The sequence below is a fragment of the Lonchura striata genome, chromosome 3 (assembly GCF_050655825.1).
Source record: "Lonchura striata isolate lonStrDom1 chromosome 3, ASM5065582v1, whole genome shotgun sequence".
Lineage (NCBI taxonomy): Eukaryota > Metazoa > Chordata > Aves > Passeriformes > Estrildidae > Lonchura > Lonchura striata.
The window spans coordinates 111403292-111428732 of record NC_140705.1 but is presented as its reverse complement, the minus strand read 5'-3'; the positions used below and the strand labels follow the sequence as shown (position 1 = coordinate 111428732).

Below are 25441 nucleotides of genomic sequence, written 5' to 3'. Positions count from 1 at the left end.
ACCAATTTTGCCTCAAGAAACACAAAGAAAAGCAAGCAATATCTGTTACATTAAACACTTTCATTCTGCAAACTGCTGAAAATAATAAATTAATAAACACAAGAAAGGAGGCCAATTAACACTTTAATAAGATTAATTTCCACAATAAACTGTTCTTCAGCAAATAGCCAGGGAAGGGTTCCAAATACTTGATTGTCTGGACCTGTGACTTTGGATAAAACATAAAAGAGAAGTGGAAAAACCAATGGGCAACAACTTTTGAGCTGTGCTGGGAAATTGTATTTACTACTGCAATCTGGGCAGCAAGGCAGAAGCAAGAGGACCATCCAGATGTGCCCCCAGAGAAGCTGTGCAATGGAACATGCAGAGTTACCATGATGTAAATCCCCACTTTCTTTTTCTGTCAGAGGGAATAAATGGCTATAGGAACCACCAGGTGATACTTGATTTTGGCACTAAGTAATGCCACGTAATTCAGCATGGATCTCTCTATGGTAACTTTTGACTTGTGGACACTGAATGGTGCAAAAAATGCTATTTTTTTTTCTTTCTTTTTCTCTAAAGAAAAGGAGAGTTCCCTGATTCAGCTGTCTGTTAACTTGAAGGGTGACCCAAATATCTCCTGGAAGACAGGAGACAAAGAGGGAATCATTGAATATCCTGAGTTGGAAGGGACCCACAAGGGTAATCAAGTCCAACTCCTGACTGTGCGGGGAGCAAGCCCCAAACCCCACCATTGGCCTGAGAGTATTGTCCAAAACTTCTGAAAATATGTCAGACTTGGTCCTGTGAACAGTTCCCTGGGGAGCCTCTTTCAGTGCATAGATGCCTTCTGAGTGAAGAACCTTTACCTCATTTTTAAACCAAACATCGCCTGGCTCAGCTTCAGGCCATTCCCTTGAGTCTTGTCATTGATCCCCAGGAAGAAGAGTTCAGTGCCCCTCCTCTTCACTTGTGTGAAAGCTGCAGACTGCAATGATGTCTCCTGTCAGTCTCCTCCAGGCTGAAGAAGTTAAATGACCTCAGCTGCTCCTCATACAGCTTCTCTTCCAGACCTTTCACCATCCTCGTGCACCTCCTTTGGATGCTCAAAAGACTTGAACAGCTCAACTTTCATTTTCTTTTGTTGTGAAGGGCATATCCTCTATTCTTGTAGACAAAAAAGTATGTGCAAATGGCAGAAAGGAGAAATTAGAACACTGATGCCAGAAAATGCAGTTTCCCCCTCTGCTTCTGTCTTTTTTCTTGTAGCTTTGTTGCTGAAGAAAGGTAAGCACAGTGCGTGGTAATAACAGTCACGCAAAACCTTGGACCCATTGTATCATCATCTGTCTGTTCAAAATATTTCCAGGTTTGTTTTGGTCATGGACTCACAGCAGTTGATAAAAAAAAAAGTCCTGATTGGGCTGCCAGAGATAAGCTGCTAGCAACAAGAGGCAGAAGAGGAGGCACAAGAGGAGAAAGCACAGGCAGGTGAGCAACAGGGCCACGAGTGTCCCAGAAATTGACTTCAAATATTGAAACATATTCAAGGGTGCTGACTTACAGCAATTTACACTTATTTCTAGGGGATACTTGGAAACTCCATCCTTTAGCAGCACAGGCAGCATCTGCAATTACAATACAGAGGTGGGAACTCTGGCACCACAGGGTGAATTTCAAAAATAAAATCAACACCCCATTGAACAAAGACAGATTTTTGTGGCCACAAGGAATCTTTAGCCTGCTCTTTTCTTTTTTTTTTTTTCTTAATTGCACCATAAAAATAGTGAATATCTTGTTTCATTCACAGATATATTTTTATTCCCACTGTGAGGGCCCAAATTCATGAATCCCAGCAGCCTTTTCTGCCTTTGTGCTGCTTTGTGTTTTCATTACAATACCACTGCCAATTTACTCTTTTAAATCCCAAAGCTGTATGTCTTGAAAAAAACCATCAAACTTTGTCTGGGAGGAGGCACAAGTCAGAGTCATCTAAGAAAAGTCTGTTAATCCCTTCTTTCTCCAGAGATAAATCCATAGCAATTGAACTGCATTGCCAGCTGCACTTCTCCCTCTGTTTTGGTGCAGACTTTATAGAAATACTGTCAACAATAACACAGCTGGAACAGTTATTTGCTGCCAGATACTCAGCTCTCCTGACAAGAATTTGCCAGTGTGGACACTGAAGAATTGACTGAAGAATTGAAGAACTGACTCTAAAATCAGCTTTAACACATTCATAGTGGCATCTCCTGGAAGCTCTGGGACAGGTCAGGACAACTTTTCTAGGATGCATTACAGACACTGTCAAATCAGTAGAGTTGTGTCTATGAAGAGGAACCATGGAAAAGGAGAATTTGATGGGAATTTTGGAGTGAAAATACCCACCCATATTTTCTCTTAAAAAAAGATATCTCAAAATTGTATCAAATGTGTTTGTTGTAAATGTTAGAGAGGGAAGTTAGGAAAAAGAGAGCATCACAAAGACATTCCCTACAGGTGGCCAAACAGTGTATCTTGTGAAGGCTGTATCTTGTGAAGAAGAAGAGGGTGTAAAATAAAATCCAATTCTGTATTTTGTGTAATACAGAGCAGGTGTCTGGACTGTGATTAGGCTAAAGAAAAAAAGGGAAATTAAAGTAAATTTGCAGGTGGGTGAAACAGATTTTTTGGGGGCAAGAGCTGCTATTCAAGGTCAGTGATAAATAACTCATGTCTAGAAGATAACAGAGAACATGCAGGACTGGAGAAAAAATTCAATTTTGGGCAGAAGGTGACACATCAAGCCAATATGGGTAATATGAAATGATGGTAGGAACAAGGACTATGTTCATCCATCATCCCTGGGGATAAAAAGATTGAAGAAAAAAGATCAAAGCCAAGATGTCTCTTTGTACTGTAAGAGTCTCCATTTTAGACCCTCTGCCATCCATAGGATATTTGTTTTGGCAGAGGAGGACCACAACTCATCATGGAAAAATATTTCCTACTTGATTAATGTGTCCAGAGAGTCAATTGTTCATCTACTGAATATGTGAGAGCCTGAGGGGCAGGGAGGTCCTCAGGATGAGAGGAAGATGAATCACCTAAAAGCGAGCATTGCCCTGAAGATTGTGTAAGGACATGAGACACCAGCACAAGAAAAGAAAAGGAGAAAGCTGAAATACATGTGAAAACAAATGTTTTAGAAGGATTGGGAAGATCGAGAAGACAAAGTGAAAAATGCAATTGTGGAGGAGATGATGAGGCATAAATGGCTACCAGAGAATAGGAAACTCCAGTGGGTGGATCAGATACTCATGACAGAAAAGTAAAACCAGCCAAAACAACTGATGAGGGGGGAGCTTAGATCTTCCAAGAGCACCAAGCTATTCACTGGAGTATTGAGATGCTTTGAACAAAGGATAGAGTCAGAATGGTGTTGAAAAGGGCCAGAAAGGAGGTAGAAATGAAGTCAAAGGCCAAAGAAGAATGACACACAATATGGTGCTGGTGGAGACCATAGGAGGATGTGTTTTGTGTGGAGGGAGTTGCCAGCAAAGCAAGGAGTGGCAAATTTTAACATACATATGTAGAACTTAGATGGGGGAAAGGGCAATGCCACAAGTCTTGGATTTACTCTCTTCTGGTCCTCTCTTTTCCTAAGCAGCCATGGTTATCCAGGAGGCTCGACATTACTGCACTCTTTATGGCCATTGCAATGAAAAACTGATGGAGTTTTCAAGAAGCTGTCCTGCCATCATCCTGCAATGAGACAATTTTAAAATTGTTGATTTTTCTGTCTGCTAATTTTATCCAGGCTTAATTAAAAACAACCACAGAGAGCAAGAGACTCAGAGAGAAGACAAGAGGGAGGAAAAATAAAATTATTTGGCTTCACATTCCAGGGACCCAAGCACAATTTGGCAACTAACTGAGGCTCATGAGAGATTTTTATTTTTTTTTTTTCTGAATTATATGAACTGAGTTTATAATTATAGAGATCCAGATCCTTGGCATTGTCATATCCAGCAAGTCTCATTACTTATCTTGCAGGAAGTACATGGCTGTTAATACTAATTCCATAATGACAGTGGAGCAGTGAAGTCAAATTTAATAGTGCCTCAGTTAATCATTAAAATTCGCCTATCTCTGTGGATACTGGATCTTCTAATATTTCCATGCAATGCCGTTGTGGGTAATAAACGAGATGGCAAAAGGGGCTTTTTAATGTGTTATCATCCCATGGAGGCCAATAAGGCTACCTCAGTCCTGGCTCAGAAATGTTGGAGTGGGCTGTGCAAGCCAATTCCTTTCTGTGATAGTTCTCCGGGAAAAATCTACTTTGACACATCCACGAGATACTGAAAGGTCAAAGATGGAGAAGCAAACACAAGATAGCCAGAGCACATGGCACGTGTCTCAGTTTAGAGACAAATTTAGGAGAAAAACGCTCTGGAACGAGCATTGTTTTTTCAAGAGAAGTGATTCAGTAATCTCCTTTTTCTGCCAGTGAAAGAAATGAATACCAGTGGGTGAAAGTGAAAAAACCCCAACTGTTTATTAACAAACAAGGTGCCTGCACAGCACAGGAAAAAAAAGTGAAGAAATTCTAGATATTGAACTTTCAGAACCTTACCTCCCACAGCAGAACATAAAACTAAAAATGCCCAGGGAAGAAAAACACACTGGCTGCTGCGTGGTTGGGAAGGAAAAACTGTGGCTTTTCCTTTGTCTCAGGGAAGGGAAAAAGGAGTTCATGCAGCAGCTCAGGCAAAACAGATGGGAACCTGTTGAACTTCTGGTGCTGGTCTCCACCTCACAGCAGACTAAGCTGGTGGAATTTGGTGTCCTTTCTCTTGTTGGTTCAGCTTTTCCCAAGGTCTTGCCTGGCTGGATCGGCCCCTGCCATTCCCCCTGCAGGTTCCAGTGAACTGCCTTGGTAGTTGAAGAGGGCTGATTTAAATTTTTTTCTTAAAAGCAGATTAAAAATTGAATGATCTCTCCCTTTCTCTCCTAAATCTCTCCCTTTTTGAGAGCTGATCCACTGCTTACAGATCCCCTTCCAGTATTTAAAAATGCATTTAAATGCCAGTTAAGCATCCACTGAGACCAGCAGTCATTACTTTGGTTTTGTCACCACATTTCTGGCTGATACAGCATTGAGTGCATTGCATATTCCCCAAAATAACAATACACTGCACATCCCCCAAAATAAGGATAGCGAGAAGGATGGGAAGAGAGATGTGGTGTTAAAGGGCTAGGATGATGGGTTTGAAATCTTTTTGGCCTCTGGGTGTTTGAACAGGGTGTAAAGTTATCAATAGCAATCAGGAAACATTGGCTATGTTTGATGCTTCACTTATGGCTCAATATCTAAAATGGAAATACTGATTGGTTTCGGAGCACGTTGTAATCAATATGGCATATCTGATGAATATTGCAGCTAATTAGCTGTGACTTGGTTGTTTAGTGTTTCAGATGAGGAAAATTATCATGTCAATGCTCTGATTTCATAAGAAGAGAATTATTGCTTTATTTTCTGGTATTTGTTTTGGTTTATGCATGTGCATCTTATTTCTGTATCTGCGTATGCTCTTTCCTTTAGTGAATATGTGTTTTTGCAAGCTCATGTTGAGCAGAATTTGTCTCTGAGTCAAAATTGACAGAAAAAGCTTAATCTGCAATAAGAACTCTTATATTTTTTTTTGTTTGTTTTATTTTTTTTTTTTTGTTGTTGTTGTTGTTTTTTATTTTTTTTTTCTTTCAGGATTTTAGAAGGAGAACAGATTACTTGCACAGAGCATGATCATCATACTCCAGCAGCAGGGACTAGTGCTGTTAGCTTGCTTTCAGCACTGTCTTTGCAAGTGTCCATGCAGCCTCCAGCACTCACACCATCTGTCACCATCCACAGCTGCACACAGACAGTCTCCAAGCCCAAACTAACCATTTCTTAGGATTTTTTATGTGCTACAATATTTTAATGCCACCATAAAGCAATGTGATTGATGAGCACATGCCTCGTGCCCTGAGTGATCCTGTCACTCCTGAGGCTGTTGGATGAGCAGGGGGTGTCTTGTGGCCTCTTTGATTAGCTGACCCTCCAGTACACACCAGGGATACCCCAAGGAGATCTGTGCCCACTAAAGATGTTGCCTCTCCCTGCAGGGAGGTGTGCTAATGAAACAGCATGCAGGACTGAAGTGCACCTTGTCATCATGGGTTCTGTCAGGGTTAGGGGCAGAGCTAGATGTCCCAAATCAGAACTTTCACAAATTCCAATTGCTAAACCCCAAATAATCCTGATCAGAAAAATGTGATCCAGAATCAATAGAACACAATATCTCTGATGCTCCCAATTGGACACCAACAATGCTGGGTCCTTCCTAAGTGTCATCCAGACTTAGAGATGCCTCTGTCAGAGCAAGGGGCAGACATGCCTCTCTCCTGTAAAGTTCACAGAGAGGAGAGAGTTCCAGCTCAGAGGATTAACTCAGAGGTGCTATTCCACCTAACCAGGTTGTCATCTACACTGGGGGTATGGATGCCTGAGGGAGCCTTGCTTGCACTGTGAGGTGAAGGTGCCTCAGGACCCATCCTGGATGCACTCACATGTCTGTGTGGATGACCCTCTGGGTCCTACTTCACCACAGTTACTGGGATCCAGAGGGTCCTGGAGTGCCCAACGATGATTACCCAGGTTCAAAGATGGATATGGCTTTGCCTTGCATGAATGATAGACCAACTGAGGAGCCCATTGAAGAATTGACCCAGGGAGATGTACAAAGATAAATGATTCCCCAATTCTTGGCCTTCTCCATTCTTCTAATCTTCATAAACACTGCACAGGAAATCTGCCTCAAATGTCTCCAGCAGCGACCTGACCATGCTGAGACACCCTGTCTTGTAGCATACGTTGCCTCAGGTTATTTTCCTGTCACAAAGTTATTTATGTTTAGTTGCCAATGAGTTAAAGTACATACAAACCTAATGCAGTCTTATGCCCTCCCTGCAGCTGTGTTTGTCTAGCTCTCCCCTGGCAATGATTACTTGCAGGGCCTCCCCTGATGTTCCCAAACCCTCAGAAAGGTATATTTTCCCCAAGAAGAATAAAAAAAGGGCAATAATCCCTGGGTAACATGTAGCATGAGCCTGCTCGGGGCCACCCAGCAGCAGCCAGCAAAAATGTCTAAACAAGCATTCTGAGCTTCCAGCTGGTGTCTTCTTGTCTTTCATTTCACAGCTTAAGCTGCCAGTCCTCCACAAATTCTACCCTGTAGGAAGACCTGGAAAAAGTAAAGCAGTAAAGAAAATGACAGAAAGGGTTTCTAAGCATTTAAGTGTCAAAATTTGGGATAGTCCAATTACTTCTCAGCAGAACATTGGAGCTTTTGAGTAGCTTCTGGTGTTATTCAAATGTGCATCAGGCTACTGGGGGATCTAATCAGGGGCTCTCTAATTGTGATAATGTTTCTCTGAGAAGCAGTGGTCTCTCAGAGACCACAACATTCTTTGAGAAAGGCAAAGAGAGGAAATTGCCAAAAGAAAGGGTTGTCATAGCTCCCTGAGAAGCAGATGAAGTTAGATTTTCCCTCATTTCAAAATGGGATTCCTTCACCCACAGGTTACCAGGATGGAGCCTGAATCATGAACAGTGGACATGGGCCCTGATGAGATGATGGCCACTTCCAAATTTTGTTTTCATTGTAATGGCTTGGAAATCCCGTGAAGTTGTGGAAGGTTTTTTTTTTCCTCTGACAGATTCAGACTTTCTAAAGAGGATTTTTTTAGATAATTGGCCACTTTTTCATCCTCTTCTCTTCTCTTCTCTTCTCTTCTCTTCTCTTCTCTTCTCTTCTCTTCTCTTCTCTTCTCTTCTCTTCTCTCTCTTCTCTTCTCTTCTCTTCTCTTCTCTTCTCTTCTCTTCTCTTCTCTTCTCTTCTCTTCTCTTCTCTTCTCTTCTCTTCTCTTCTCTTCTCTTCTCTTCCTCTTCTCTTCCCTTCCCCTCCCCTCCCCTCCCCTCCCCTTCTCCTCTCCTCTCCTCTCCTCTCCTCTCCTCTCCTCTCCTCTCCTCTTCTCTTCTCTTCTCTTCTCTTCTCTTCTCTTCTCTTCTCTTCTCTTCTCTTCTCTTCTCTTCTCTTCTCTTCTCTTCTCTTCTCTTCTCTTCTCTTCTCTTCTCTTCTCTTCTCTTCTCTTCTCTTCTCTTCTCTTCTCTTCTCTTCTCTTCTCCACTGAGTTCCAAACCCGTTGCCATAGGGAGGGACACCTCCCACCAGCACAGGTTGTTCAAATACCCATCTAAATTTTCCTCTTGAGATCTTTCTGATTTCTGCAGTTTTGATAAGAATTAAACCATCTAAATTGCCAAGTAGCTTTATTTGCAGATATTGATTCCTGGAGAGGCAGGAAGTTTATATTTGAATGATGGATTGGCACATCATTAGCTCTGATTGAGATGACATCTTTAAATGAATACTGTCATCTAGCACTTAATTAGAGATGACTTAGTTATTTTGCAAAGCATTTCATGTCAGGATGGGTCCCTGATGAGCTTTGGAGCTTCTTGAAGGGGAGAACATGGAGAAGGTGGTACTATTTTGTCTGTATGCAGATGCATAAAAGCAACAGAAATTTGGAAAGGGGGATGTCACTGAGGCAAGAGAGCAGAGAAGGATTGAGAGGGATATGAGACCACAGCCTACATTGTAGTGTTGGTCAGCAGGGTAACCACAAAACAAACCTCTGTCTGATTCATCATGGCAAACGGCTCTAAAAAATGAAGGGATGCTTTTCAAAGAAACAAAAATTTATTCGACCCCCTTTCTTTAGAGGGAAAAATAATAAAGGTAAGATGCCCCATAAGATGCCCATTAATTTCCTCTTCATCTGTTTGATAGCATTTGTGAATGTTCTGTTTCCCCATCCTTGTGATTTGAGGGTTATTTTGGGAGAATAAGTCTATGAGTCTAGGAGCTGCATTCCAACACAGGACTGGGCACCAGGATAGGCATTCCCAGCTCTCTTAAGCATTGTGCTCCCTGGGCCAGAGGACCTTGGGACTGCCATTCACTCTGCAAGCAAGAGACTGAGTTCCCCATACAGGCACAGGCTCCAGGTGGCTCCCAGCTACAGAGCCCTTTCCAGGCACTGGAATTCTCTATTTTTAGGGTTTACCCAATGTGAAAAGAGGAAAGGTTGGGTCTGAACCCAGTGCTCAGGTTCAATTCCAGGCCACATCCAAGGTGGCACTCAGTCCTGCTGGGGGTCAGTTTAATTCCTGTACAACTTAGCAGTGTGGGTTTAGTCACAGATTCCCCAGCTGTGCAAAGACAAAGCATAGCTGAGCACTAATGAGGCATAATTTAAAAAATTCTATCGTGCAAATTAATTTCACACATAAACACTGGCATAGTGCACTGGAGTGCAGGCCTTGTAAGCTCAGTAAATGCCTGCACATTCTCTGGCTTTCTCCAGGTTGAAAATGTTTGATTTACCTTCCAGAAAGCACAAAAATGTGTTTTATTAGCCTGAGGCAAGGCGATAAATCATCCAGCACAGTAAAAGCACAACCAGCATAGGGCAGGAAGGATGCAGCATGGGAGTCTGTGGAGCACAGAGCCCCTGGGTGCAGTGGTGGGAAGTGCTATCACACCCACAACATTGCTGCTGTACTTTCTGAGGTAAGTTTCCAGTTTTCATTACAAATAGCTAAAGGTCTCCCTAGATCCCCATTAATTATATACAAATGAGTGTTCTCTGCAGCCTGGCCATATTTATTGCTTAAATTTGTTTGTACCACTAGCCTTCCCTTATTTTCTTCCTCCTGGCATGCTTCTCTGCTGGTGTTGCATGGGCAGTTTTTCTTCTTCCTGGACCACATGCCACAGGGAAAGTTCCAATCTTGATAGATATTAGACTAAAAACTTCCTAGAAATCAGCTGCAGAACATATTTTTTCTCTCTGCAGATCTAATGTTCACACCACAGGGAGAAACAGACTCCAAATGCACCATGGTTTCTCCTGTATAATGTCAATTTGATATTGATTTTACTCCCTGGGGCCTGTTTCCTGAATGCAGGGACATGTGATGATACAGACCCTCCAGCAGAGCTACTCTGACTCCTCTACATCTTCCTCCTGCTCTGTGCCAAAATAATGTATTGTGGTAGGAGGATTCCTCATCACTTCATGGAGCTAGAGAATTGGCTATGGTGATCCATGTAAATAAAATAGAACAGAGCAAAATAAAACAAATCAAATAGTGGATGCAGAGGGTGAGCCTGGGCAAGGGAGTGTTGAATTGAAGACTTGCAGGTTCACAGGTCAGGAATGAGCCCCTGTGTGGCTAAAAAGAGGTAGGAAATGAGGGACCAATGCATGTTGAGAAACAAGTTGTTTGATAAATTACTAGGCAATATAAATAATTATTCTAACCTTCCTATCCCTTGATTTTCAGTAATGAAGTCTGATGCTAATGGAATCACCCATCCAGTTTTTCCCCAACCTGTCCTGGAGGAGAAGTGGCAAGGAACAGTGAGGGAACCAGGGTGAAAACTAACTCCATGCATGGCTTCATCATGTGATGTCAAATTCTCTTCTTATGGATGGAGTAGGATTTTTTAACTTATTTTTCAAAGAGACATGTTTATCACAGTGCCACCCATCTCACCTTTGTGCAACCCAGATCCAAGAACAAAGGAAGCTCTCTGTATGTTGATAATTTTGGATAAATAAATTTTGGCTTTGGGAAAACTGGATAAAATGCAGTCATGTGTCCAGTGTAATGAGGGATGTCTTGCAAAGTCATGTTGCTCTTGCTGGTGATTCTGTGGTGCCATAGAGGGTTGCAGAGAGCAGACTAGCCAAAGACATATTTGCTATGTGACACATCCCTTCTTAATCCCATTCAGATCCCTCTGTGTTCCTGCAAAAAATGAAAAGCTTAACTGAAAATCATGAGATTAAATAAATAAATTAAAAGGGTGTAAAAAGCCAGGCAATAAATAAGCCACTAATTCTCACCTTTCTCCCAAGTGTTAGCATGAGTATGCAGGGACATGAAACTTGCTTGTACCACTCCTTGCACACCCTTACCCTTCAAGGTCAAGTATTCTCTCTAGAATATATGAAATATTCAGACACACACACAAACCAGAAGTATTCAGAGGCTGTCAGCTTTCCTAAGTGATACAAACTTTGCTCTAATAGCAGCAGTAAGAGGGAGGCACTCCACTGTTTTGATTTTCAGGCATAAGGAGTCTCTTGCTGTTCTGGGACAGTAACTTCAGGTTCACTTCCTAAAGGATCCAAGTTCTCCATGTGTTCTTCTGCCCTCTGAATTGAAGTCCTCCCCACTTGGTAGCGAAGTCTGATTCAAAGGATGATTTTTATGGATGCCTGTCTTGGCTGCTGCAGCCCAAGTCCTGGAGGGGAAGGTGAGGATGTTTAACTGCAGGTGGAAGCTGGTGTTAATCAAGGGGATGTGGGAATCCAGGGCATCCCTCTGGCTGCCCTGGCAGGTCTGGGACCCTGGCAGGGGTCAGGAACCCCCCTGGACAGAGCCCCCAGAGACACTGGCTGTGATCTCTGTCCATGGAAAAGAGTTTTCAATCTTACAGGATGAATTACCAGCTCTGAGTGTTTGATATCAGTAATAATTAAGTGTGGTACAGGTGCAAAAGTAAAATTTTAGGATTCTAGATTAGGGGCCCAAAGGGGACAAGATGGAGGAAATTGGGTGTGCCTTGTCCTTTTTCTCCTTCTTCATGCCCTCCATGTTTCACTGTGGTGTTGGCATTTTTCTGTTGGTTCAGGCTGGGGACACACTGTCCAACGTAGGTGACAGATATTGGCACGTTATTGTAAATCCAGCCCAGGGAGTTTCTGGTATTTAATGTTTGTCACATCCCACTGAGGGCAGAGCCCCACACGCTGCCCTGCAGGACAGAGCTGGGCAGGGCAGCAGAACATGTGAGAGATAAACAGAATAAACAACCTGGAAACCAGCACAGACCAATTATGGCTTCTGCTTTGGCAGCAGGGCTGACAGACAGAGACTTTCTACAATCTCAGAATCATCAATACCACAGATTCTGACAAGGGGATGCTTCTGGCATGGAGGCAATGTGTTTGAGGTTTTTTTTTGCTATAAAGTGCAGCACCTTAACTGAAACAAGTGGTTTGTTTAAGCTTGGTTAGTTACAGCTGACTGGAGACAGTGAGTGTTGGGTTGTGTCGACCAAGGTCAGTTTTTCTTTCCATATTGGTTTGAACAAGATGCCAGCTACCAGAGGCTCAGGCTCATGATGTGGTTCAGAGGATCGTGGAAACCCAGCATCACAGAGGCAGTGCAGGATTTGCTGATGTCTTTGGGACATCATCTCTTCCAAGCAGCTCCCTGGGGATAGGGGAATTAAGAGATGTGTGTGCTATGCAGCAGTGCTGAACCAAAACAGGCATTTGCTGCCCACAGCCCCTCCTAACTCCCCATGGGAGCTTCTGCTTTCCTGTGCCACTATTATTCTTTTAGCCATTTTTGGGAAGCCCAAAAACATATGTCATCTTTGTCTTCTTTTCCTTGGGGTTCAGCAATGCAAGTCAGAGTTTTAGCAGAAGCAGTGTCAATAATTCTGTCTCTCTCTCTTGACATACAAGGCCAGTCATTGCAGGGAAGGTCTAGCAGGTTGTATCCACCAGCAGAAAAAAAGCCTCATGAATTGGGTAATTCTGCTGAAGCAAAGGAGGCAATGCTTTATCTCAGTCCTGTTCTCTCCATCCACAACAAGGCTAAAACAGCAGGAGGCATTTTCATTGCTCACAGCTCCATCTCTCTTTTCTCTTTTTGGCTAAATAAAAGTGTCATTGTTTTTGTTTTTTTGCTTGTGTTTTTTCTTTCTTTTCACTCTTTGGAATCACACTGCTGGGGCTGCCACGTGCTCTCCACAGCTGGATCAAAGTCTCTGTCTGCCACTGTGTACCATTGCCTCCCATTCCCAAGCACACAGGTATTCCCCCATCTCCCTCCCCCTCCAATTCTCCAGCATCCTGCTGGAATGTTGGCCTGAACTTTGGACAATGGTTGTTCTTCCAGAGCCCTCAGCTGGGAGATAGGATTAGTGGCTGGCTAGCTCAAGCTCCAGGGAGCTGCTGTGATGCTCACTGGGCTAAAAAATTTTAGTTTGCCCCACATCCAACTGCATGTTAATGTAGTCAAGCAGAAAAAAACAAACCAAAACATGATCCCCCCTTTGTGTCAGGAAAAGAAACAAGTGTGAAGGTCTGTCAGAATGTTTTCTCTGTCACAAGTTTTGTCACCCTTCCACTGAAGGCTATAGGGGACTAGGGGACTAAAGCCTTTATTTTTTTTTTCTGAAATTAAATTCTACTTTTTCCTCTTTTACAGTTTGTGCTAGGCTTGACTGGAAACAGCAACAAAACAACACTTAGGAGTGCTTTTTGTTAACATATTTTTTAAAACTTCCATTTCTGTTTCATGATAGAAATCAACTACACTATAGAGTCCTGTTTGTTCTCTGATTCCTGCTCTCGTGTCATAATATTGTTCTGCTATAAAGTTTCTCAATAAAATCTAGTGTACATTATTACATATTATATGTTATACATGGGGATTGCATATATAGCTATCCTGGGAGTTTTCTTTGGGATGTGATAGATCCTACATGACATTTTATAGAGAATTTTGTTCAATTTTGTTAAGTGGATATACTGCCAAAAAAAAAATAAAATCTAAAATGACATACTATATGTGCAATAGATACATACAAGATATAAAATACAGCCTATAGTAAAACATATCCCAATACTGTATCACACATCATATAATATAAACACAATAATAAACATCATAATAATATAAACTATATATAGCAGATGATTGTTAGTTAATGTATTTTGGACTGTATAGTGTATGTTATTACATACTGTATGTGTATTACACCTAATTTAATTAGACAAAATGTGTGCTGTATAGAAAACTCATTATATCAACCTTGGGTTTATATAATCCCTAAACACAGGTAAAAGCTGCAACGTAAAGTCAATATTTGCACACAAAGTATTTGGTATTACATAAACTAAACCATCTAGGTATCATCTAACATGGAGATAATATATAGCAGCAGTCTACTACAAATACTGTGGTTTAGAACACATATTATAGATAACATATAAGCTATATGATATTTAATATTCAATGTAAATGTAGCTACATATACACTAGCACAATAGTGGTATTTTATATAAAATAAATGTAACTTGGGATAGAACTGCACACAACAGTAGTATATAATAACAGTATAAAATATAACAGTAGTATTATGTAGTATATCCCTATGCTATTCTATTATATACTACTCCTTTATATCATATATTATATTTGTGCCATACCATATAGGAATTATATAATACTATGTTGTTTGTCTAGTAAATGCCATTAGCAAGATACAATACATTACATAATGAAACATAATATATCTTATCTTCTTATCATAATGAACTATATTGAATCTTATACTACACACACTATTTACTGTAAACACAACACATAACATTTTCTTTGACTGGGGGAAAGAGGTAATTAATGTCTGCTCAGCACCTGGCTTCTCATTTCCCTTTTCTGCAGAAAAAAATAAACACACTCTGCTCTGGTGTGGGGTGCTGTGAAGGGCACATCGAGCAGAGAGGGGATTTTTAATTTCACCATGCCCATTTGTGTACTTCTGGATTTTTGGGTCTCTGCTGCATGTTTCAACTGTCTTGTGATTTGATCTCTTCTTCTCTCTTCCTGCTTTCATTTCAAAACTCTTTCCTGACTTGCTGTTGCGATATAGTTTAAAAATATATTAAAGTCTGATAATTTAGGCTTACATTTCCCATCCAGAAGGACACTTCTGCCAAGCAGGTACTTGGAAACTGGTGTGAAATAAGTAGGACTTGTACGTACTGGGCAAAGGCCAAAGAGGTTCTCTGGCCTGTGCAACAGCTGGTGTCAGCACTGAGACCCAGACTTGCACTGAAAATTATTTTACAAAGCTTGTTTTGTTTTTTGCTGGGGAGAACCAGGAAGATCTTGGTGACTATTTTTAATAGGTGAGGTGTGTCTAGTTGCAAATGCCAACCACATTTTCCATCATCAACCAAGTGCATGGACTTGCTTTTCTACCAGGGAATGGATGATGCTCAACAGGTATAAACTGGAGGAAAATTTCACCTGTGTAATGCAAATAGAGGCAGCCCCCCAAACCATGAGCCCTGAGCTGCCACCAGATGGAGTAACCTCCCCAACTACCTCCTCCACCATCTGTATTTTCATCAGGAATGATTTTTTTTTTTCCCTGAAGGAATTCATTATGATAAATATTTTATCATTGAATTCTGAAACAGTTAATAGTGATTTGACATTTACTTTAAGGAGTTCCTGATAATTTTAGTGGAGTGAGAAATTAGGGTATTTAATTGTCTCTGGACACTTTTACTTCAGAAAAAAAAGAAAAAAGAGAGAGAGAGAGAAAAGAAAGAAGCCCAACCTCAAGACTAATTAAAATCCCAAAACACGGTTTTTACCTTTCAAATAAACCAAGGTCATAATGGCCCCTTTAGAAGCTGCTGTGTGAGGGGGGCTAAGGGAGAGGAATAAAAGCCAATTTAAAACATGTACATAACCCTCTGAGGATATTCACATAGAAATCCTGAAAGGTAACCCAATTTCTCTTGGAGACTCTCTCTGAGAAGCTGATTAGGGAAATTGGTAATAGAGCTTCTGATTCTGTAGACAAAGATTGACACCCAATGTGATCAGCTCCACAGAAGACTTTCCCAGGCACAAATCCACCACTTCAACACCTTCCCTTTTCAGTCCTGTTTTAGAAATTTGTCAAGAACACTCTCCTAACCCACATCATTTGGAAAAACATCCGTCTCTGGGAAGATCTGTGCCACTTCAAACACATGACCTTCTTCATACTCCAATGGCATGGACTTTTTCCTCTTGACGTTGTGCTAGTCAAGAAGGGTGGGAGGGACAGCACTTTTAGCTAAGAAGGCAATTTATTTGTTCTCTCTTAAAACACACACACTGTTACAGCAGAAATAGGCTACAGTGTGGGTAAAGTTCTGGACACAAAGTGAAAACAGTGAGAAGCTATTTCTGGTACTTCTCTCTCTCAGGTTAACTCAGACCATACATACAGTTGAGGCTTGCATACAGCAAAAACGCAGACATTCCCCACAGCCACGCATCTCCTGTACCTTGTCCTCTTCCATTGAGCAGTCCAAGGGTTTGCACACAAGGAAAGGTGAAATTTCAGAGAAGGAAGCCATTTGTTGGAGAGTGTTGAACCCACATAGCCCAGCCCCCTCCCTTCAGTTATTGATGTTTAAAACCTTGGCTGAGAAGAGTAAGGCTGGGCTGGTACACACAGTTTCACCTATGTCAGTGTCATGAAAGAGAAAAAAAAACCACTTTTATGGTCTTTAAGGTATCCTCTACCTATCCATTTTTTAAATAAGGGATGGTAGAAAGAACAGATAACATGTAATATACATAATTCCCTATTATACCTGTGGATTGCATTTATATGGAGTATTCTTTGACACATAACAGATGCTGGGATTTAGTGCAACAGGACAGGTTTTGTAACATCTCTTGAGCAGTGCTGGGACCAGCCAAGATGCCTTCCCCCTTTGAGCTGTAAGATCCTCTAAAAATCCCCTCTGCCAGGAGATATCTGGTTGTTACAAGAATCTGTCAAATGATAAATTTTAATGAGGATCTGGCTGCAGGTCCTTGGCTGATGTCCTTCGTTGACAACCAAAATTACCAAATCAAAATGTCCTTCGTTGACAAGTGTACTGCACCACTGGCATGGTGAGGAGGGCATAAACACACGAGTGGCATTGCCTTTTCTTCAGGACAAGCTTTATTAACTATTTGCTTTAACAAGGTAGTTATGAAGGCATTGGTTCTTTAGGTTACAAGGAAAGTAACGAGACTCAGGTTGAGCATGTAAATGACAAAGTAACAAGAAAGGCATATGTTAACCCAGATAACTACTAGACCATCTATTAGAAGACATTTTGCAAGCAACATTCTACATTTCTTTGCATTGAAGTAAAAACATATTTTTTGGTCAAGAAAATTACCTTTTTCAATTTTTACATTTTTTTTAAAACTTATATCACAAATGTCAGGGTAAGGCAAATCCTGGATGAACAATATGATAAAAATCCCTATTCCCCAAGAAAATAGATCCACGTACTCTGTTAAATTTTGTAATTTTAAAAGCAAAGCTGGCATGCACTGCATATAGAGAAAACTTTTTTTTTTAATATAATTTAATTCAAGTCCTAAAGCAGAACAGTGTTAATTCAAAGAGAGGCTTTCTCAGTGCTTTATAGAAAGAGTGACAATTAGCTGCAGTGACCCATTATTACAGACTATGTCTCAGTATCACCTTTGGATGTCATCATGGGAGCAGTCACCAGCCTGAGGAATATTGTGCCTAATGGTAGGGATGAGCACTTTCAGACACAGGAGAAACAACAATCAAGCACAGCCTCTTACGTTGAATGCAAACAGCAGCACCCAAAAGCTGCTACTCCCTTTACACCACCTACTGTGAATACATTTTGAGTTTAAATCAAAATTCTTGACATAAATATCAGTATGGTCGTTCTCCAACTAACATTTGTTCTTCTACAAAACCAGCTCCTTACCTTTCTGCATCTCCAGAAGAACATCAGAGACTGACTGCATCAACTTATTAACACAGCTGAGAACTCATGCTGCCAACATATACTCACTTTATGAGTAGTGAAAAATGCCAACAACTTAAATCAAAACCCACCCAAAGGAAGACAGATATGAACAAGGCTGCAAATAGTACAGTAAGGACTTAATCTACTCATAGGTTTCCTTGCTTTACACTTTCTGGACTTCATGCTTTGCTGACACATCATTGGGCAAATGGTTGTTTCAAAGACTTGCTATTGTCTACCAAGGTTAAATAAAAAGCAAAATGATATTACTGGCAGGGGCTAGAGAGAATCTAATATGATGCATCTTTGCAGCTAATTTTTTTTCTTTAACTGCCAGTCAGTCTTCACAAGACATTTAAGGAATCTTTATCTCCTTCTGAATGACCACACCTCACCACCCAACCTCCTGTGGGGCTGTCCCTTTGGCTCCCTTGCTAAAGCCAAAGTTGGTGAAAAAAGATTCTTGGCTAATGTTAATGTTGGCCATGGGGAAGCACAATCAGAAGGGGTACAGAACTACATTCAAGGGACTGGATGGGCTGTTGGAGTTCCCACAGTTACACCACCTCCTGATGCATTTATCCACTCCTGACTGACCTATTATGACAGCCTGTTTCAATTATAATTACACAGTATGAGAAATACACAGAAACACCAGGGACCATGCAAAAGAGTCCACATCCCAAAAGACACGTTCTGCCAAGCATGACCCCAAGACTGGGAAAGGAGAGCATCAGAGGCACCTCAAAGGGAACAAGGAGTCCCTTCAAGAGTATTTGGAGGAAACAAGAGTCAAAGGAATGGTAGCTACCAAATACAGGTAATCTTAATGAAATTCTCAAACCAATTAATAGACTAACATTAGCTCATTTACTCCTACAATTGATCCAATTTGGAGTTGTCCATCCACTCCAGGTGATGAAGAAGCTCCTTGAGAGCCCCTCTGGCGCTAGTCACACCTGGGTGAATGTACCACTGGAGACAGCACACAGAAATACCCTTCCCTGATGCTTTTCCTGTTTTCCTTTCTAATCCTTATTTTTCCTTGACACCGTTTTGAATTAACAACAACCATTGACTGTCATAGCCCATGTTAGGTACACTCAGGTCACCCTTGACTTGCTGTTACTCCATCACAGGATTTATCATTAAAACTGCTCTAGCTGGGATGAACCCAGATCACAGGAGGATAGAGATATGTCTTACCTTTTTTTTTTACTTTTTTTCATGGCCAGATATTAAATACCTGTTCTGTGATTCAGGAATATTTTGGGTGAAAAAAGGAGTACAGAACCAATTATTTTATCACAATTATCAAATTAGAATCAATTACTGTGCTTAAAATGACCAAATTAGTCTTAGCAGCATTTAAAAATCCTGTTTGTAGCACATCCCACTAGGGACACAGGTTGCATGCTCTTCCATCCAGTGTACTTTCCATCAGTTTTGGTTACAGTACAGTTGGGATATGCACACGAAAACCTTTTGTTCCTTTTCTAAAAATTTCAGTGCAGCATTTACTGGCAGAAAAATTGACATATGGAGAGACATTCTTATTCAAATAACTGTTAATTGCTTTAAAAAAAAAAAGAAAAACCCATGCATATGTGGTGGAAAATGTAATGAGGGCTCACAAAAGCTACTGTGTGAAGCTGTTAAAGCTGGGAACTGTATTTAAAGATGCCTCCAATGCAGAGTCTTTCCAGCATTGATGAAATGTCTGTTGTCTACCTGTACCCAAAGGTCATACTTACAGCACTGGTTTTGAGATGTGCAGAACTAACTGGAAAAAGCAGGATTTAAGGTATTGGCTGTTTGAGGCCACATGTGTTATTCACATGTAAGGACGTGGCACAGCATAGGCTGAACATGGGAAAGAAGATAAAGATGCTAGAAAAGGGGTGGGCCTGGAAACAGGCTACTGATGGTATGATGCAGGAGGAAAAAAGACCCAAGATAAGAGAGGGACTCACATTTCAGAAGAAACTGTTGTAAACACAGGGTTAATTGCAAAACATTGTTAGACCTGGGAAGTTATGATTCTTTCCAACAGACTTACAGAATGAAATGCAATGAAGAACAAAGAGAAATTAATAGCAAAGACTCATTCCCCCAAAAGCTCCCCCCCTCCCAACCCGCTGATCATCTCTGTGTGCTCTTTTCGGCCAAGAATGATGCTGGAGGATGTCAGCGCCTGCCCGTAGGGTTTCCATGGGTCTCTCCTCTCCTGCATCCTTCCTTTGACACAGCAGGAGAGAGAAAAGCAGAAAGAAAAAAGTGAAATTCTCAAATGTCTGCACAGAACCCACGTCTCATGTTTCCAGCAACAGATGCCTAAGGTTTCATTTTTTGTCCAATGTGTGTGTGTGTGACACAGCTTATGTATAACAGCTACTATTGGGTGAGCAAATTACCTGTGCTCATCAGGGCGTCTTGGCTTTCCAGAACATACCAGAGATACCAGCTCTGGCAGGTGCTTTGGTGACAAACAACACATTAAAGTACTAAAAATAGGAAGCAGATGGACCCCCTTCACTCCAGAACGACCCTTGTGAGATTCTATGAGGTTTAACAGGCTGATCAATCCTCCCTGGGGATTGCTCCTAGTAATTAAAACAGCAGCAACGGAGTTTGGATGACTTTGACAATGAGTTACAATGAATTTGACGCCTGCTTCTAATTCTGTGCATGCCATTGAACTGCTGAGCAAGACCTGGTGTGCCCAGGATCTGGCCCCTTTGCATAGAAAGATGCCTGCAAAGCCACATCTTGCAGTGGAACTGAAGAGATTTATTAATTGATTGCTAATTCATGAACAAAAACTACTCCAGCCCTAAACATTCACAGATGATCATTTCTATGGGAAAATGCAGCATGAGAAACAGATTTCTTAAGGGCCACATGAAAACTGCAATATTCAAATAACTTTTTTTTAAAACAGAAGGTCATTAACATATCGATGTATTTTTAAGTTAAGGATTTCATTATTTCCTCTTTTTTGTTTGGGCAAAAAGCTAAGGGAGGGGGAGGAAGAGTTATGGGTGCTGCATTTTAATTAATATTTTGAGGGTGCATCCTATTTTTACTTCAGTACTTTTTAAATGGGACACTATCAGGGATATTTCTCACTCCAGCAGTGTAGTAGCACATCACCTGTATGCTGATAAGGGCCAAGAGTCACGTTCAATAATAAGACCTTGTGTTTTAAATCTCTGTGTTACAGATGTTACATTGTACACCATGTTCTTGTGCTGCATGAAACCCCATTACAAGGGTAAATATAGGATGTTGCTGTTGATGATATTGGTACTTCTCAAAAACCCTACCCCAAAGGAAGCAGTGTGCACTCAAAATCACTTCTGAGGGAGAAATGGCTCCTGCTTCTTTTTGTTAGGGATGAGACCTGGACTTCTATCTTCCCACTACATTATTCATTTTAGTCTGGAAGAAATGCTATTTATGCCTATGAAACACACTTCCTCTACAGCCACCACTGCTCCAGCCACAGTACTATCATTTAGTGTGGCAAGCCAAAAAAAGCTCCGAAAGGCAGCAGAGCTCCAGAAGACAGCTCTCTGAATTTGCCTTGTTTTTCAGTGGTATTGCTGCAGAGATATTAGGTATGGAGACACAAGGGCAACAAACCCCTTACAATGTGAACCTTTTGTTCCCAGAACACAGCTCATACAGAACTGAGCTTTGTTCCAATCAGTATAAATTGCCTGTCATTTCCCAAAGCAATGCCAAAAATTGTTTGCTCACTTATTCTTCTGTTCCTTATCTCAGTGCTGTTTTGCCTTACAATGATCTAAGACCATGCACTACCTGCATCCATTACAGCTGCAGACTGCTGCTATAATATTTGCTTTTTTCCTTTTTCTGATGCAATACAGGCCATATTAGACAATTACTTCTCCTTTGTATTAGGTATTCCTATTTTTTTTAATGTTTGCTAAATTTTAACTTTAATTCAGTTGCTTTCAAAGCAAGTTTTTATACAGAAACTGTATGGAAAATAGGGGAGAAAAGATAATTGTGAAGATCTTACCTGTTACTTAAGGTTTCTGCTCTGTTTCCATTGGATCGTTTATACTTTCAACTTGACTATTCATTTCAGCTGAAAAAGAAACGAGATGATCATTAAACTCTGTTAATGATACTTGTTAAATTATGTGAAGTAATAACTACTTTTAAACCAAAAGGGACATTAATTGCATTAAGAAATCTCTTAAGTCATCAAATAAGTCTCTTAGGGGACCCATCCTAACCCTGGACACTATGAGAAGCAGTCCTGCAAGGAGGAAGGCTTTAGCATCACTAGAAATGTGAGCCTCTGGCTCTAGATTTGCTCTTTGGTCCACATCCATCCAAAAAGTCCGACTTTGGCACCTAAGCAAGGAGTCCAGCTCAAGGGCAGAAGGACATTCATGTCTCTGTAGGCCACAGAGATACAGGTATTACCAAAGAGTGGCCTAGACTTGCTGGACTAAGTGGAGACCCTCAGATTCAAACCTTGACCCCCAGATTCAAACCTTGACCCTCTGATTTCAAACCTGAACCTTTTATTCAAACCTTGATCCTCAGATTCAAACCTTGACCCTCAGATTCAAACATCCACTTCTAACAAAGTCCTTGGTAGGACTCGGGTTGAGCCACAGGATGAAGACAGATCCATTTCCATAGAAAAATAGGATGATTAAGTTGGAAAAGACCCTTCAGGTCACTGAGTCCAACCTGACACTGCCAAGTCCCACTAAATCATGTCCCTAAATTACAGGAGCCAAGCTGTGACACTTTTGATGCCATCTCAGTTACAGAGATGCTGCTTCCAGAAGTTCTTGAACTGCAAATTGCTGGAACCTAGGGGAGAATTCAGAGGCAATGCCACTATATTCCTACAATAATAGTTTCTTAGTGTAAGATCCATTTAAAAGGCAATCTTATTTTAATTTAAAATTACAAAAAAAAAATCAAACAAAAAAAAATTTAAAAAATTAAATAGAAGGCTTAAAATAATTTCACTATGACATTTCTCAAAACTGTAATCTAAATTATGGCAGGTGTGATTGGTCATAGCAAGGCTAAACATAAATACCTGCAGTTTTAAGACTAATATTTAGTATTTGTTCTGCATTGAATTTGAATGAAGACATTTATAGTAAAATAATTTTTTGTTTCTTTACTTTGTGTTATCACCTGTAGATTGTGAGGCATTTGATATGGGTGGCAGGGAAAAACCTCAAACATGAGTAAAAGATTTGGAAATTAAGATGGGAGAGAGGAAGGAAAAAACCCCAAAATCAATAACGATGCTACTTCCAGCCAGGTAGTATGATGTCTTTTCTGAATCAATATTATATCAATGTACCTGTTACAGTTTTGATGAATTATTTGTAAATTATTCATCACCCATATGCAGAGAAGATACTGTAATGGCTTCCTGGATGTATGTATGAATAATATGAAAAGTATCCTCTCCTGATTACACAGCTCTGATGCACATCACATTTAGCAAGCTTTATATATTCTTTAACAATATTTGCATAGAAAAGACAGGATGCTTAATAAAAAAAAAATCACTGAAAGAAGGCTGCTGCACACTGACAGCAGCATCCCCTCCCAGCCCCATCATGCTGGACAGTCTCACTGGCAGTATTTGCTGAAAATACCATCAGCCTTCACTCATGTTCCACAGAAACCACCTGCAAAATAAATCTGGACTTGAAACCTGTGGTGAGGCTCCGTCAGCATCCCAGATGAACCTTCTCCTACATATTTGTGTTGGAGCTCAGCTCTTTGCATGAGCTCTGCTAGGGACAGGGAGGTCTGACTGAAGGATGGGCTTCTGCAGCCCACTGAGTGAACCCCAACATATGCCACTATGATTCCACACAGTTCCTTCTGTTTAGCTGGAAAAGTGCACAGCAGGGAAGCACATAGCACAAGAACACGTGGAGGAACTGCCACCAGGTATGGTGGGGATGGGAAAGGAAAAGGGAAAGGGAAATGGAAAGGGAAAAAGAAGGAAAAAAGAAGGAAAAAAGAAGGAAAAAAGAAGGAAAAAAGAAGGAAAAAAGAAGGAAAAAAGAAGGAAAAAAGAAGGAAAAAAGAAGAAGGAAAAAGAAGAAGGAAAAAAGAAGAAGGAAAAAGAAGAAGGAAAAAGAAGAAGGAAAAAGAAGAAGGAAAAAGAAGAAGGAAAAAGAAGAAGGAAAAAGAAGGCTGCCATCTAAGAACCCAATCACCAAAGGTGGGGATTGCCATCATTAAAAAAACTAATCAGCAATCTGTCTTGAGTACAAGACATTTAATATACACAAGGGTCTTAGCTCTGATGGAAATGGGCAGGACAAATATGTGTCTGTATACATAGCCCTAATCCACCTTCTGCACCTTCTGACAGTTTTCCTGATGGAGAACCAATCCCAGGTCTCAAATAATAGTAATTTCTCAAACATATCACTCTCATGGACCTGCCCACTGGATGAACAATATCAAGATCCACCTAAGCTGTCTAAATTCTCTGCATCTCTAATGCACTTTCCACTGTGCCCTTGAACATGAAATTAAACCACAAGAGCTGGGCTGCCAAGGGGGATGCAGTGATACATGCCTGTGCTTTCAGCTGTGAAGCAATGAGATCTCCTGGGGTGGAAAGAAGAGGACCAGAGGAAAAAATAGGCAATTTACCTAAAAATTACTGTTAAAGGGAATGAGTTTGAGCCTTTCTTTCTTTTTTTGTTTTTTTCTAAAACACGCAGTACATGTCCACAAGGAAAACCACTCTGTAACATACTCCTAATAGCAATTTAAGTAGTCTAGAAATAAAAACTTCCCTGACAAGTGAAGTACTTTTTTGGCAGCTTAAGCAAATACACTTTTCCTGTTCTTTCATATAATTTAGAAAGTTAAAAGAAAAGGAAGGTACAAGATGAGTCATATGTAGAAGACATTAAAAGATAAGCCAAATTTGAAACAGAGAAAGCTATCAAGATCCTCATTTTAGAAACTGCTAGCTGGTCCTGCTGTCCTGTGCTATGGGCACACATTGAAACAGCTATGCAATCACTTTCCTTTCCAGCCAGAAATCCCTTAAAATATTCCTTTAGTAAATTTGTATTGTTTTCACTAAGTAGCCCAAAGTGTCCCATGGATTTACAATTCAAATGTTTTAATGTGCTATGACTTTTGGGTTTGTTCAAAGAATGAGTCAAGAAGGCTAATTTGGCTTTATTCTGCACTTCTACTTGTAATAGCATAACCTCTAGCATTTTTAATAAAGGGAAGTTCATTACGCAAGTTTGCTTTTCCTGTGCTTGCAAACTTCTTTACAGACCAGTATCTAAGCAGTCACCAATTCAAATAATGCAGCACAATCTGACATCAGATAAAGGAAATCAGCATCAGATTCTTAATAGCAAGAACAATATAATTGGTTTGTGTTTAAGATGTATAAAAGTGTCCCTTCAATTTATATTATATCAATGTTGAGGAGGTTAAATAAAGAATTAAAAAATAGCCTTCATTACAGAGAGTAGTCTGTGGGTAAAAAATGAGGATTGGACACCCAATCCCAAACCCACTGCTGTTTGGGGCAGTAAAAATGCCCCTCTGTGTAAAACCCAACAAAACTGCAAGAGCTGACCAAAATGAGTGAAAAAGGCCTCACCAAAGCCTAAGCACCAATATGCTGATTCCCACTATA

General features: G+C 40.7%; 1 protein-coding gene across 7 annotated transcripts in view; it reads right to left on the bottom strand.

Annotated features, from left to right (window-relative positions):
• Positions 1 to 16883: 16883 nt before the first annotated feature.
• Positions 16884 to 25441, bottom strand: part of MACROD2 (mono-ADP ribosylhydrolase 2) — an 845784-nt gene continuing 837226 nt past the window's right edge. For 6 of the 7 annotated variants that reach the window (XM_085577219.1, XM_077781852.2, XM_021527839.4 and 3 more), the window contains 2 exons: positions 21788 to 21856; positions 16884 to 19977 (listed from right to left, as the gene is read on the bottom strand). In XM_085577219.1, coding sequence (XP_085433345.1) covers positions 21795 to 21856 — 62 coding nt within the window. In that variant the 3' untranslated portion in view covers positions 16884 to 19977; positions 21788 to 21794. The remainder of the gene's footprint in view (positions 19978 to 21787; positions 21857 to 25441) is intronic. The other variant, XM_021527838.4, reaches the window with a different exon arrangement.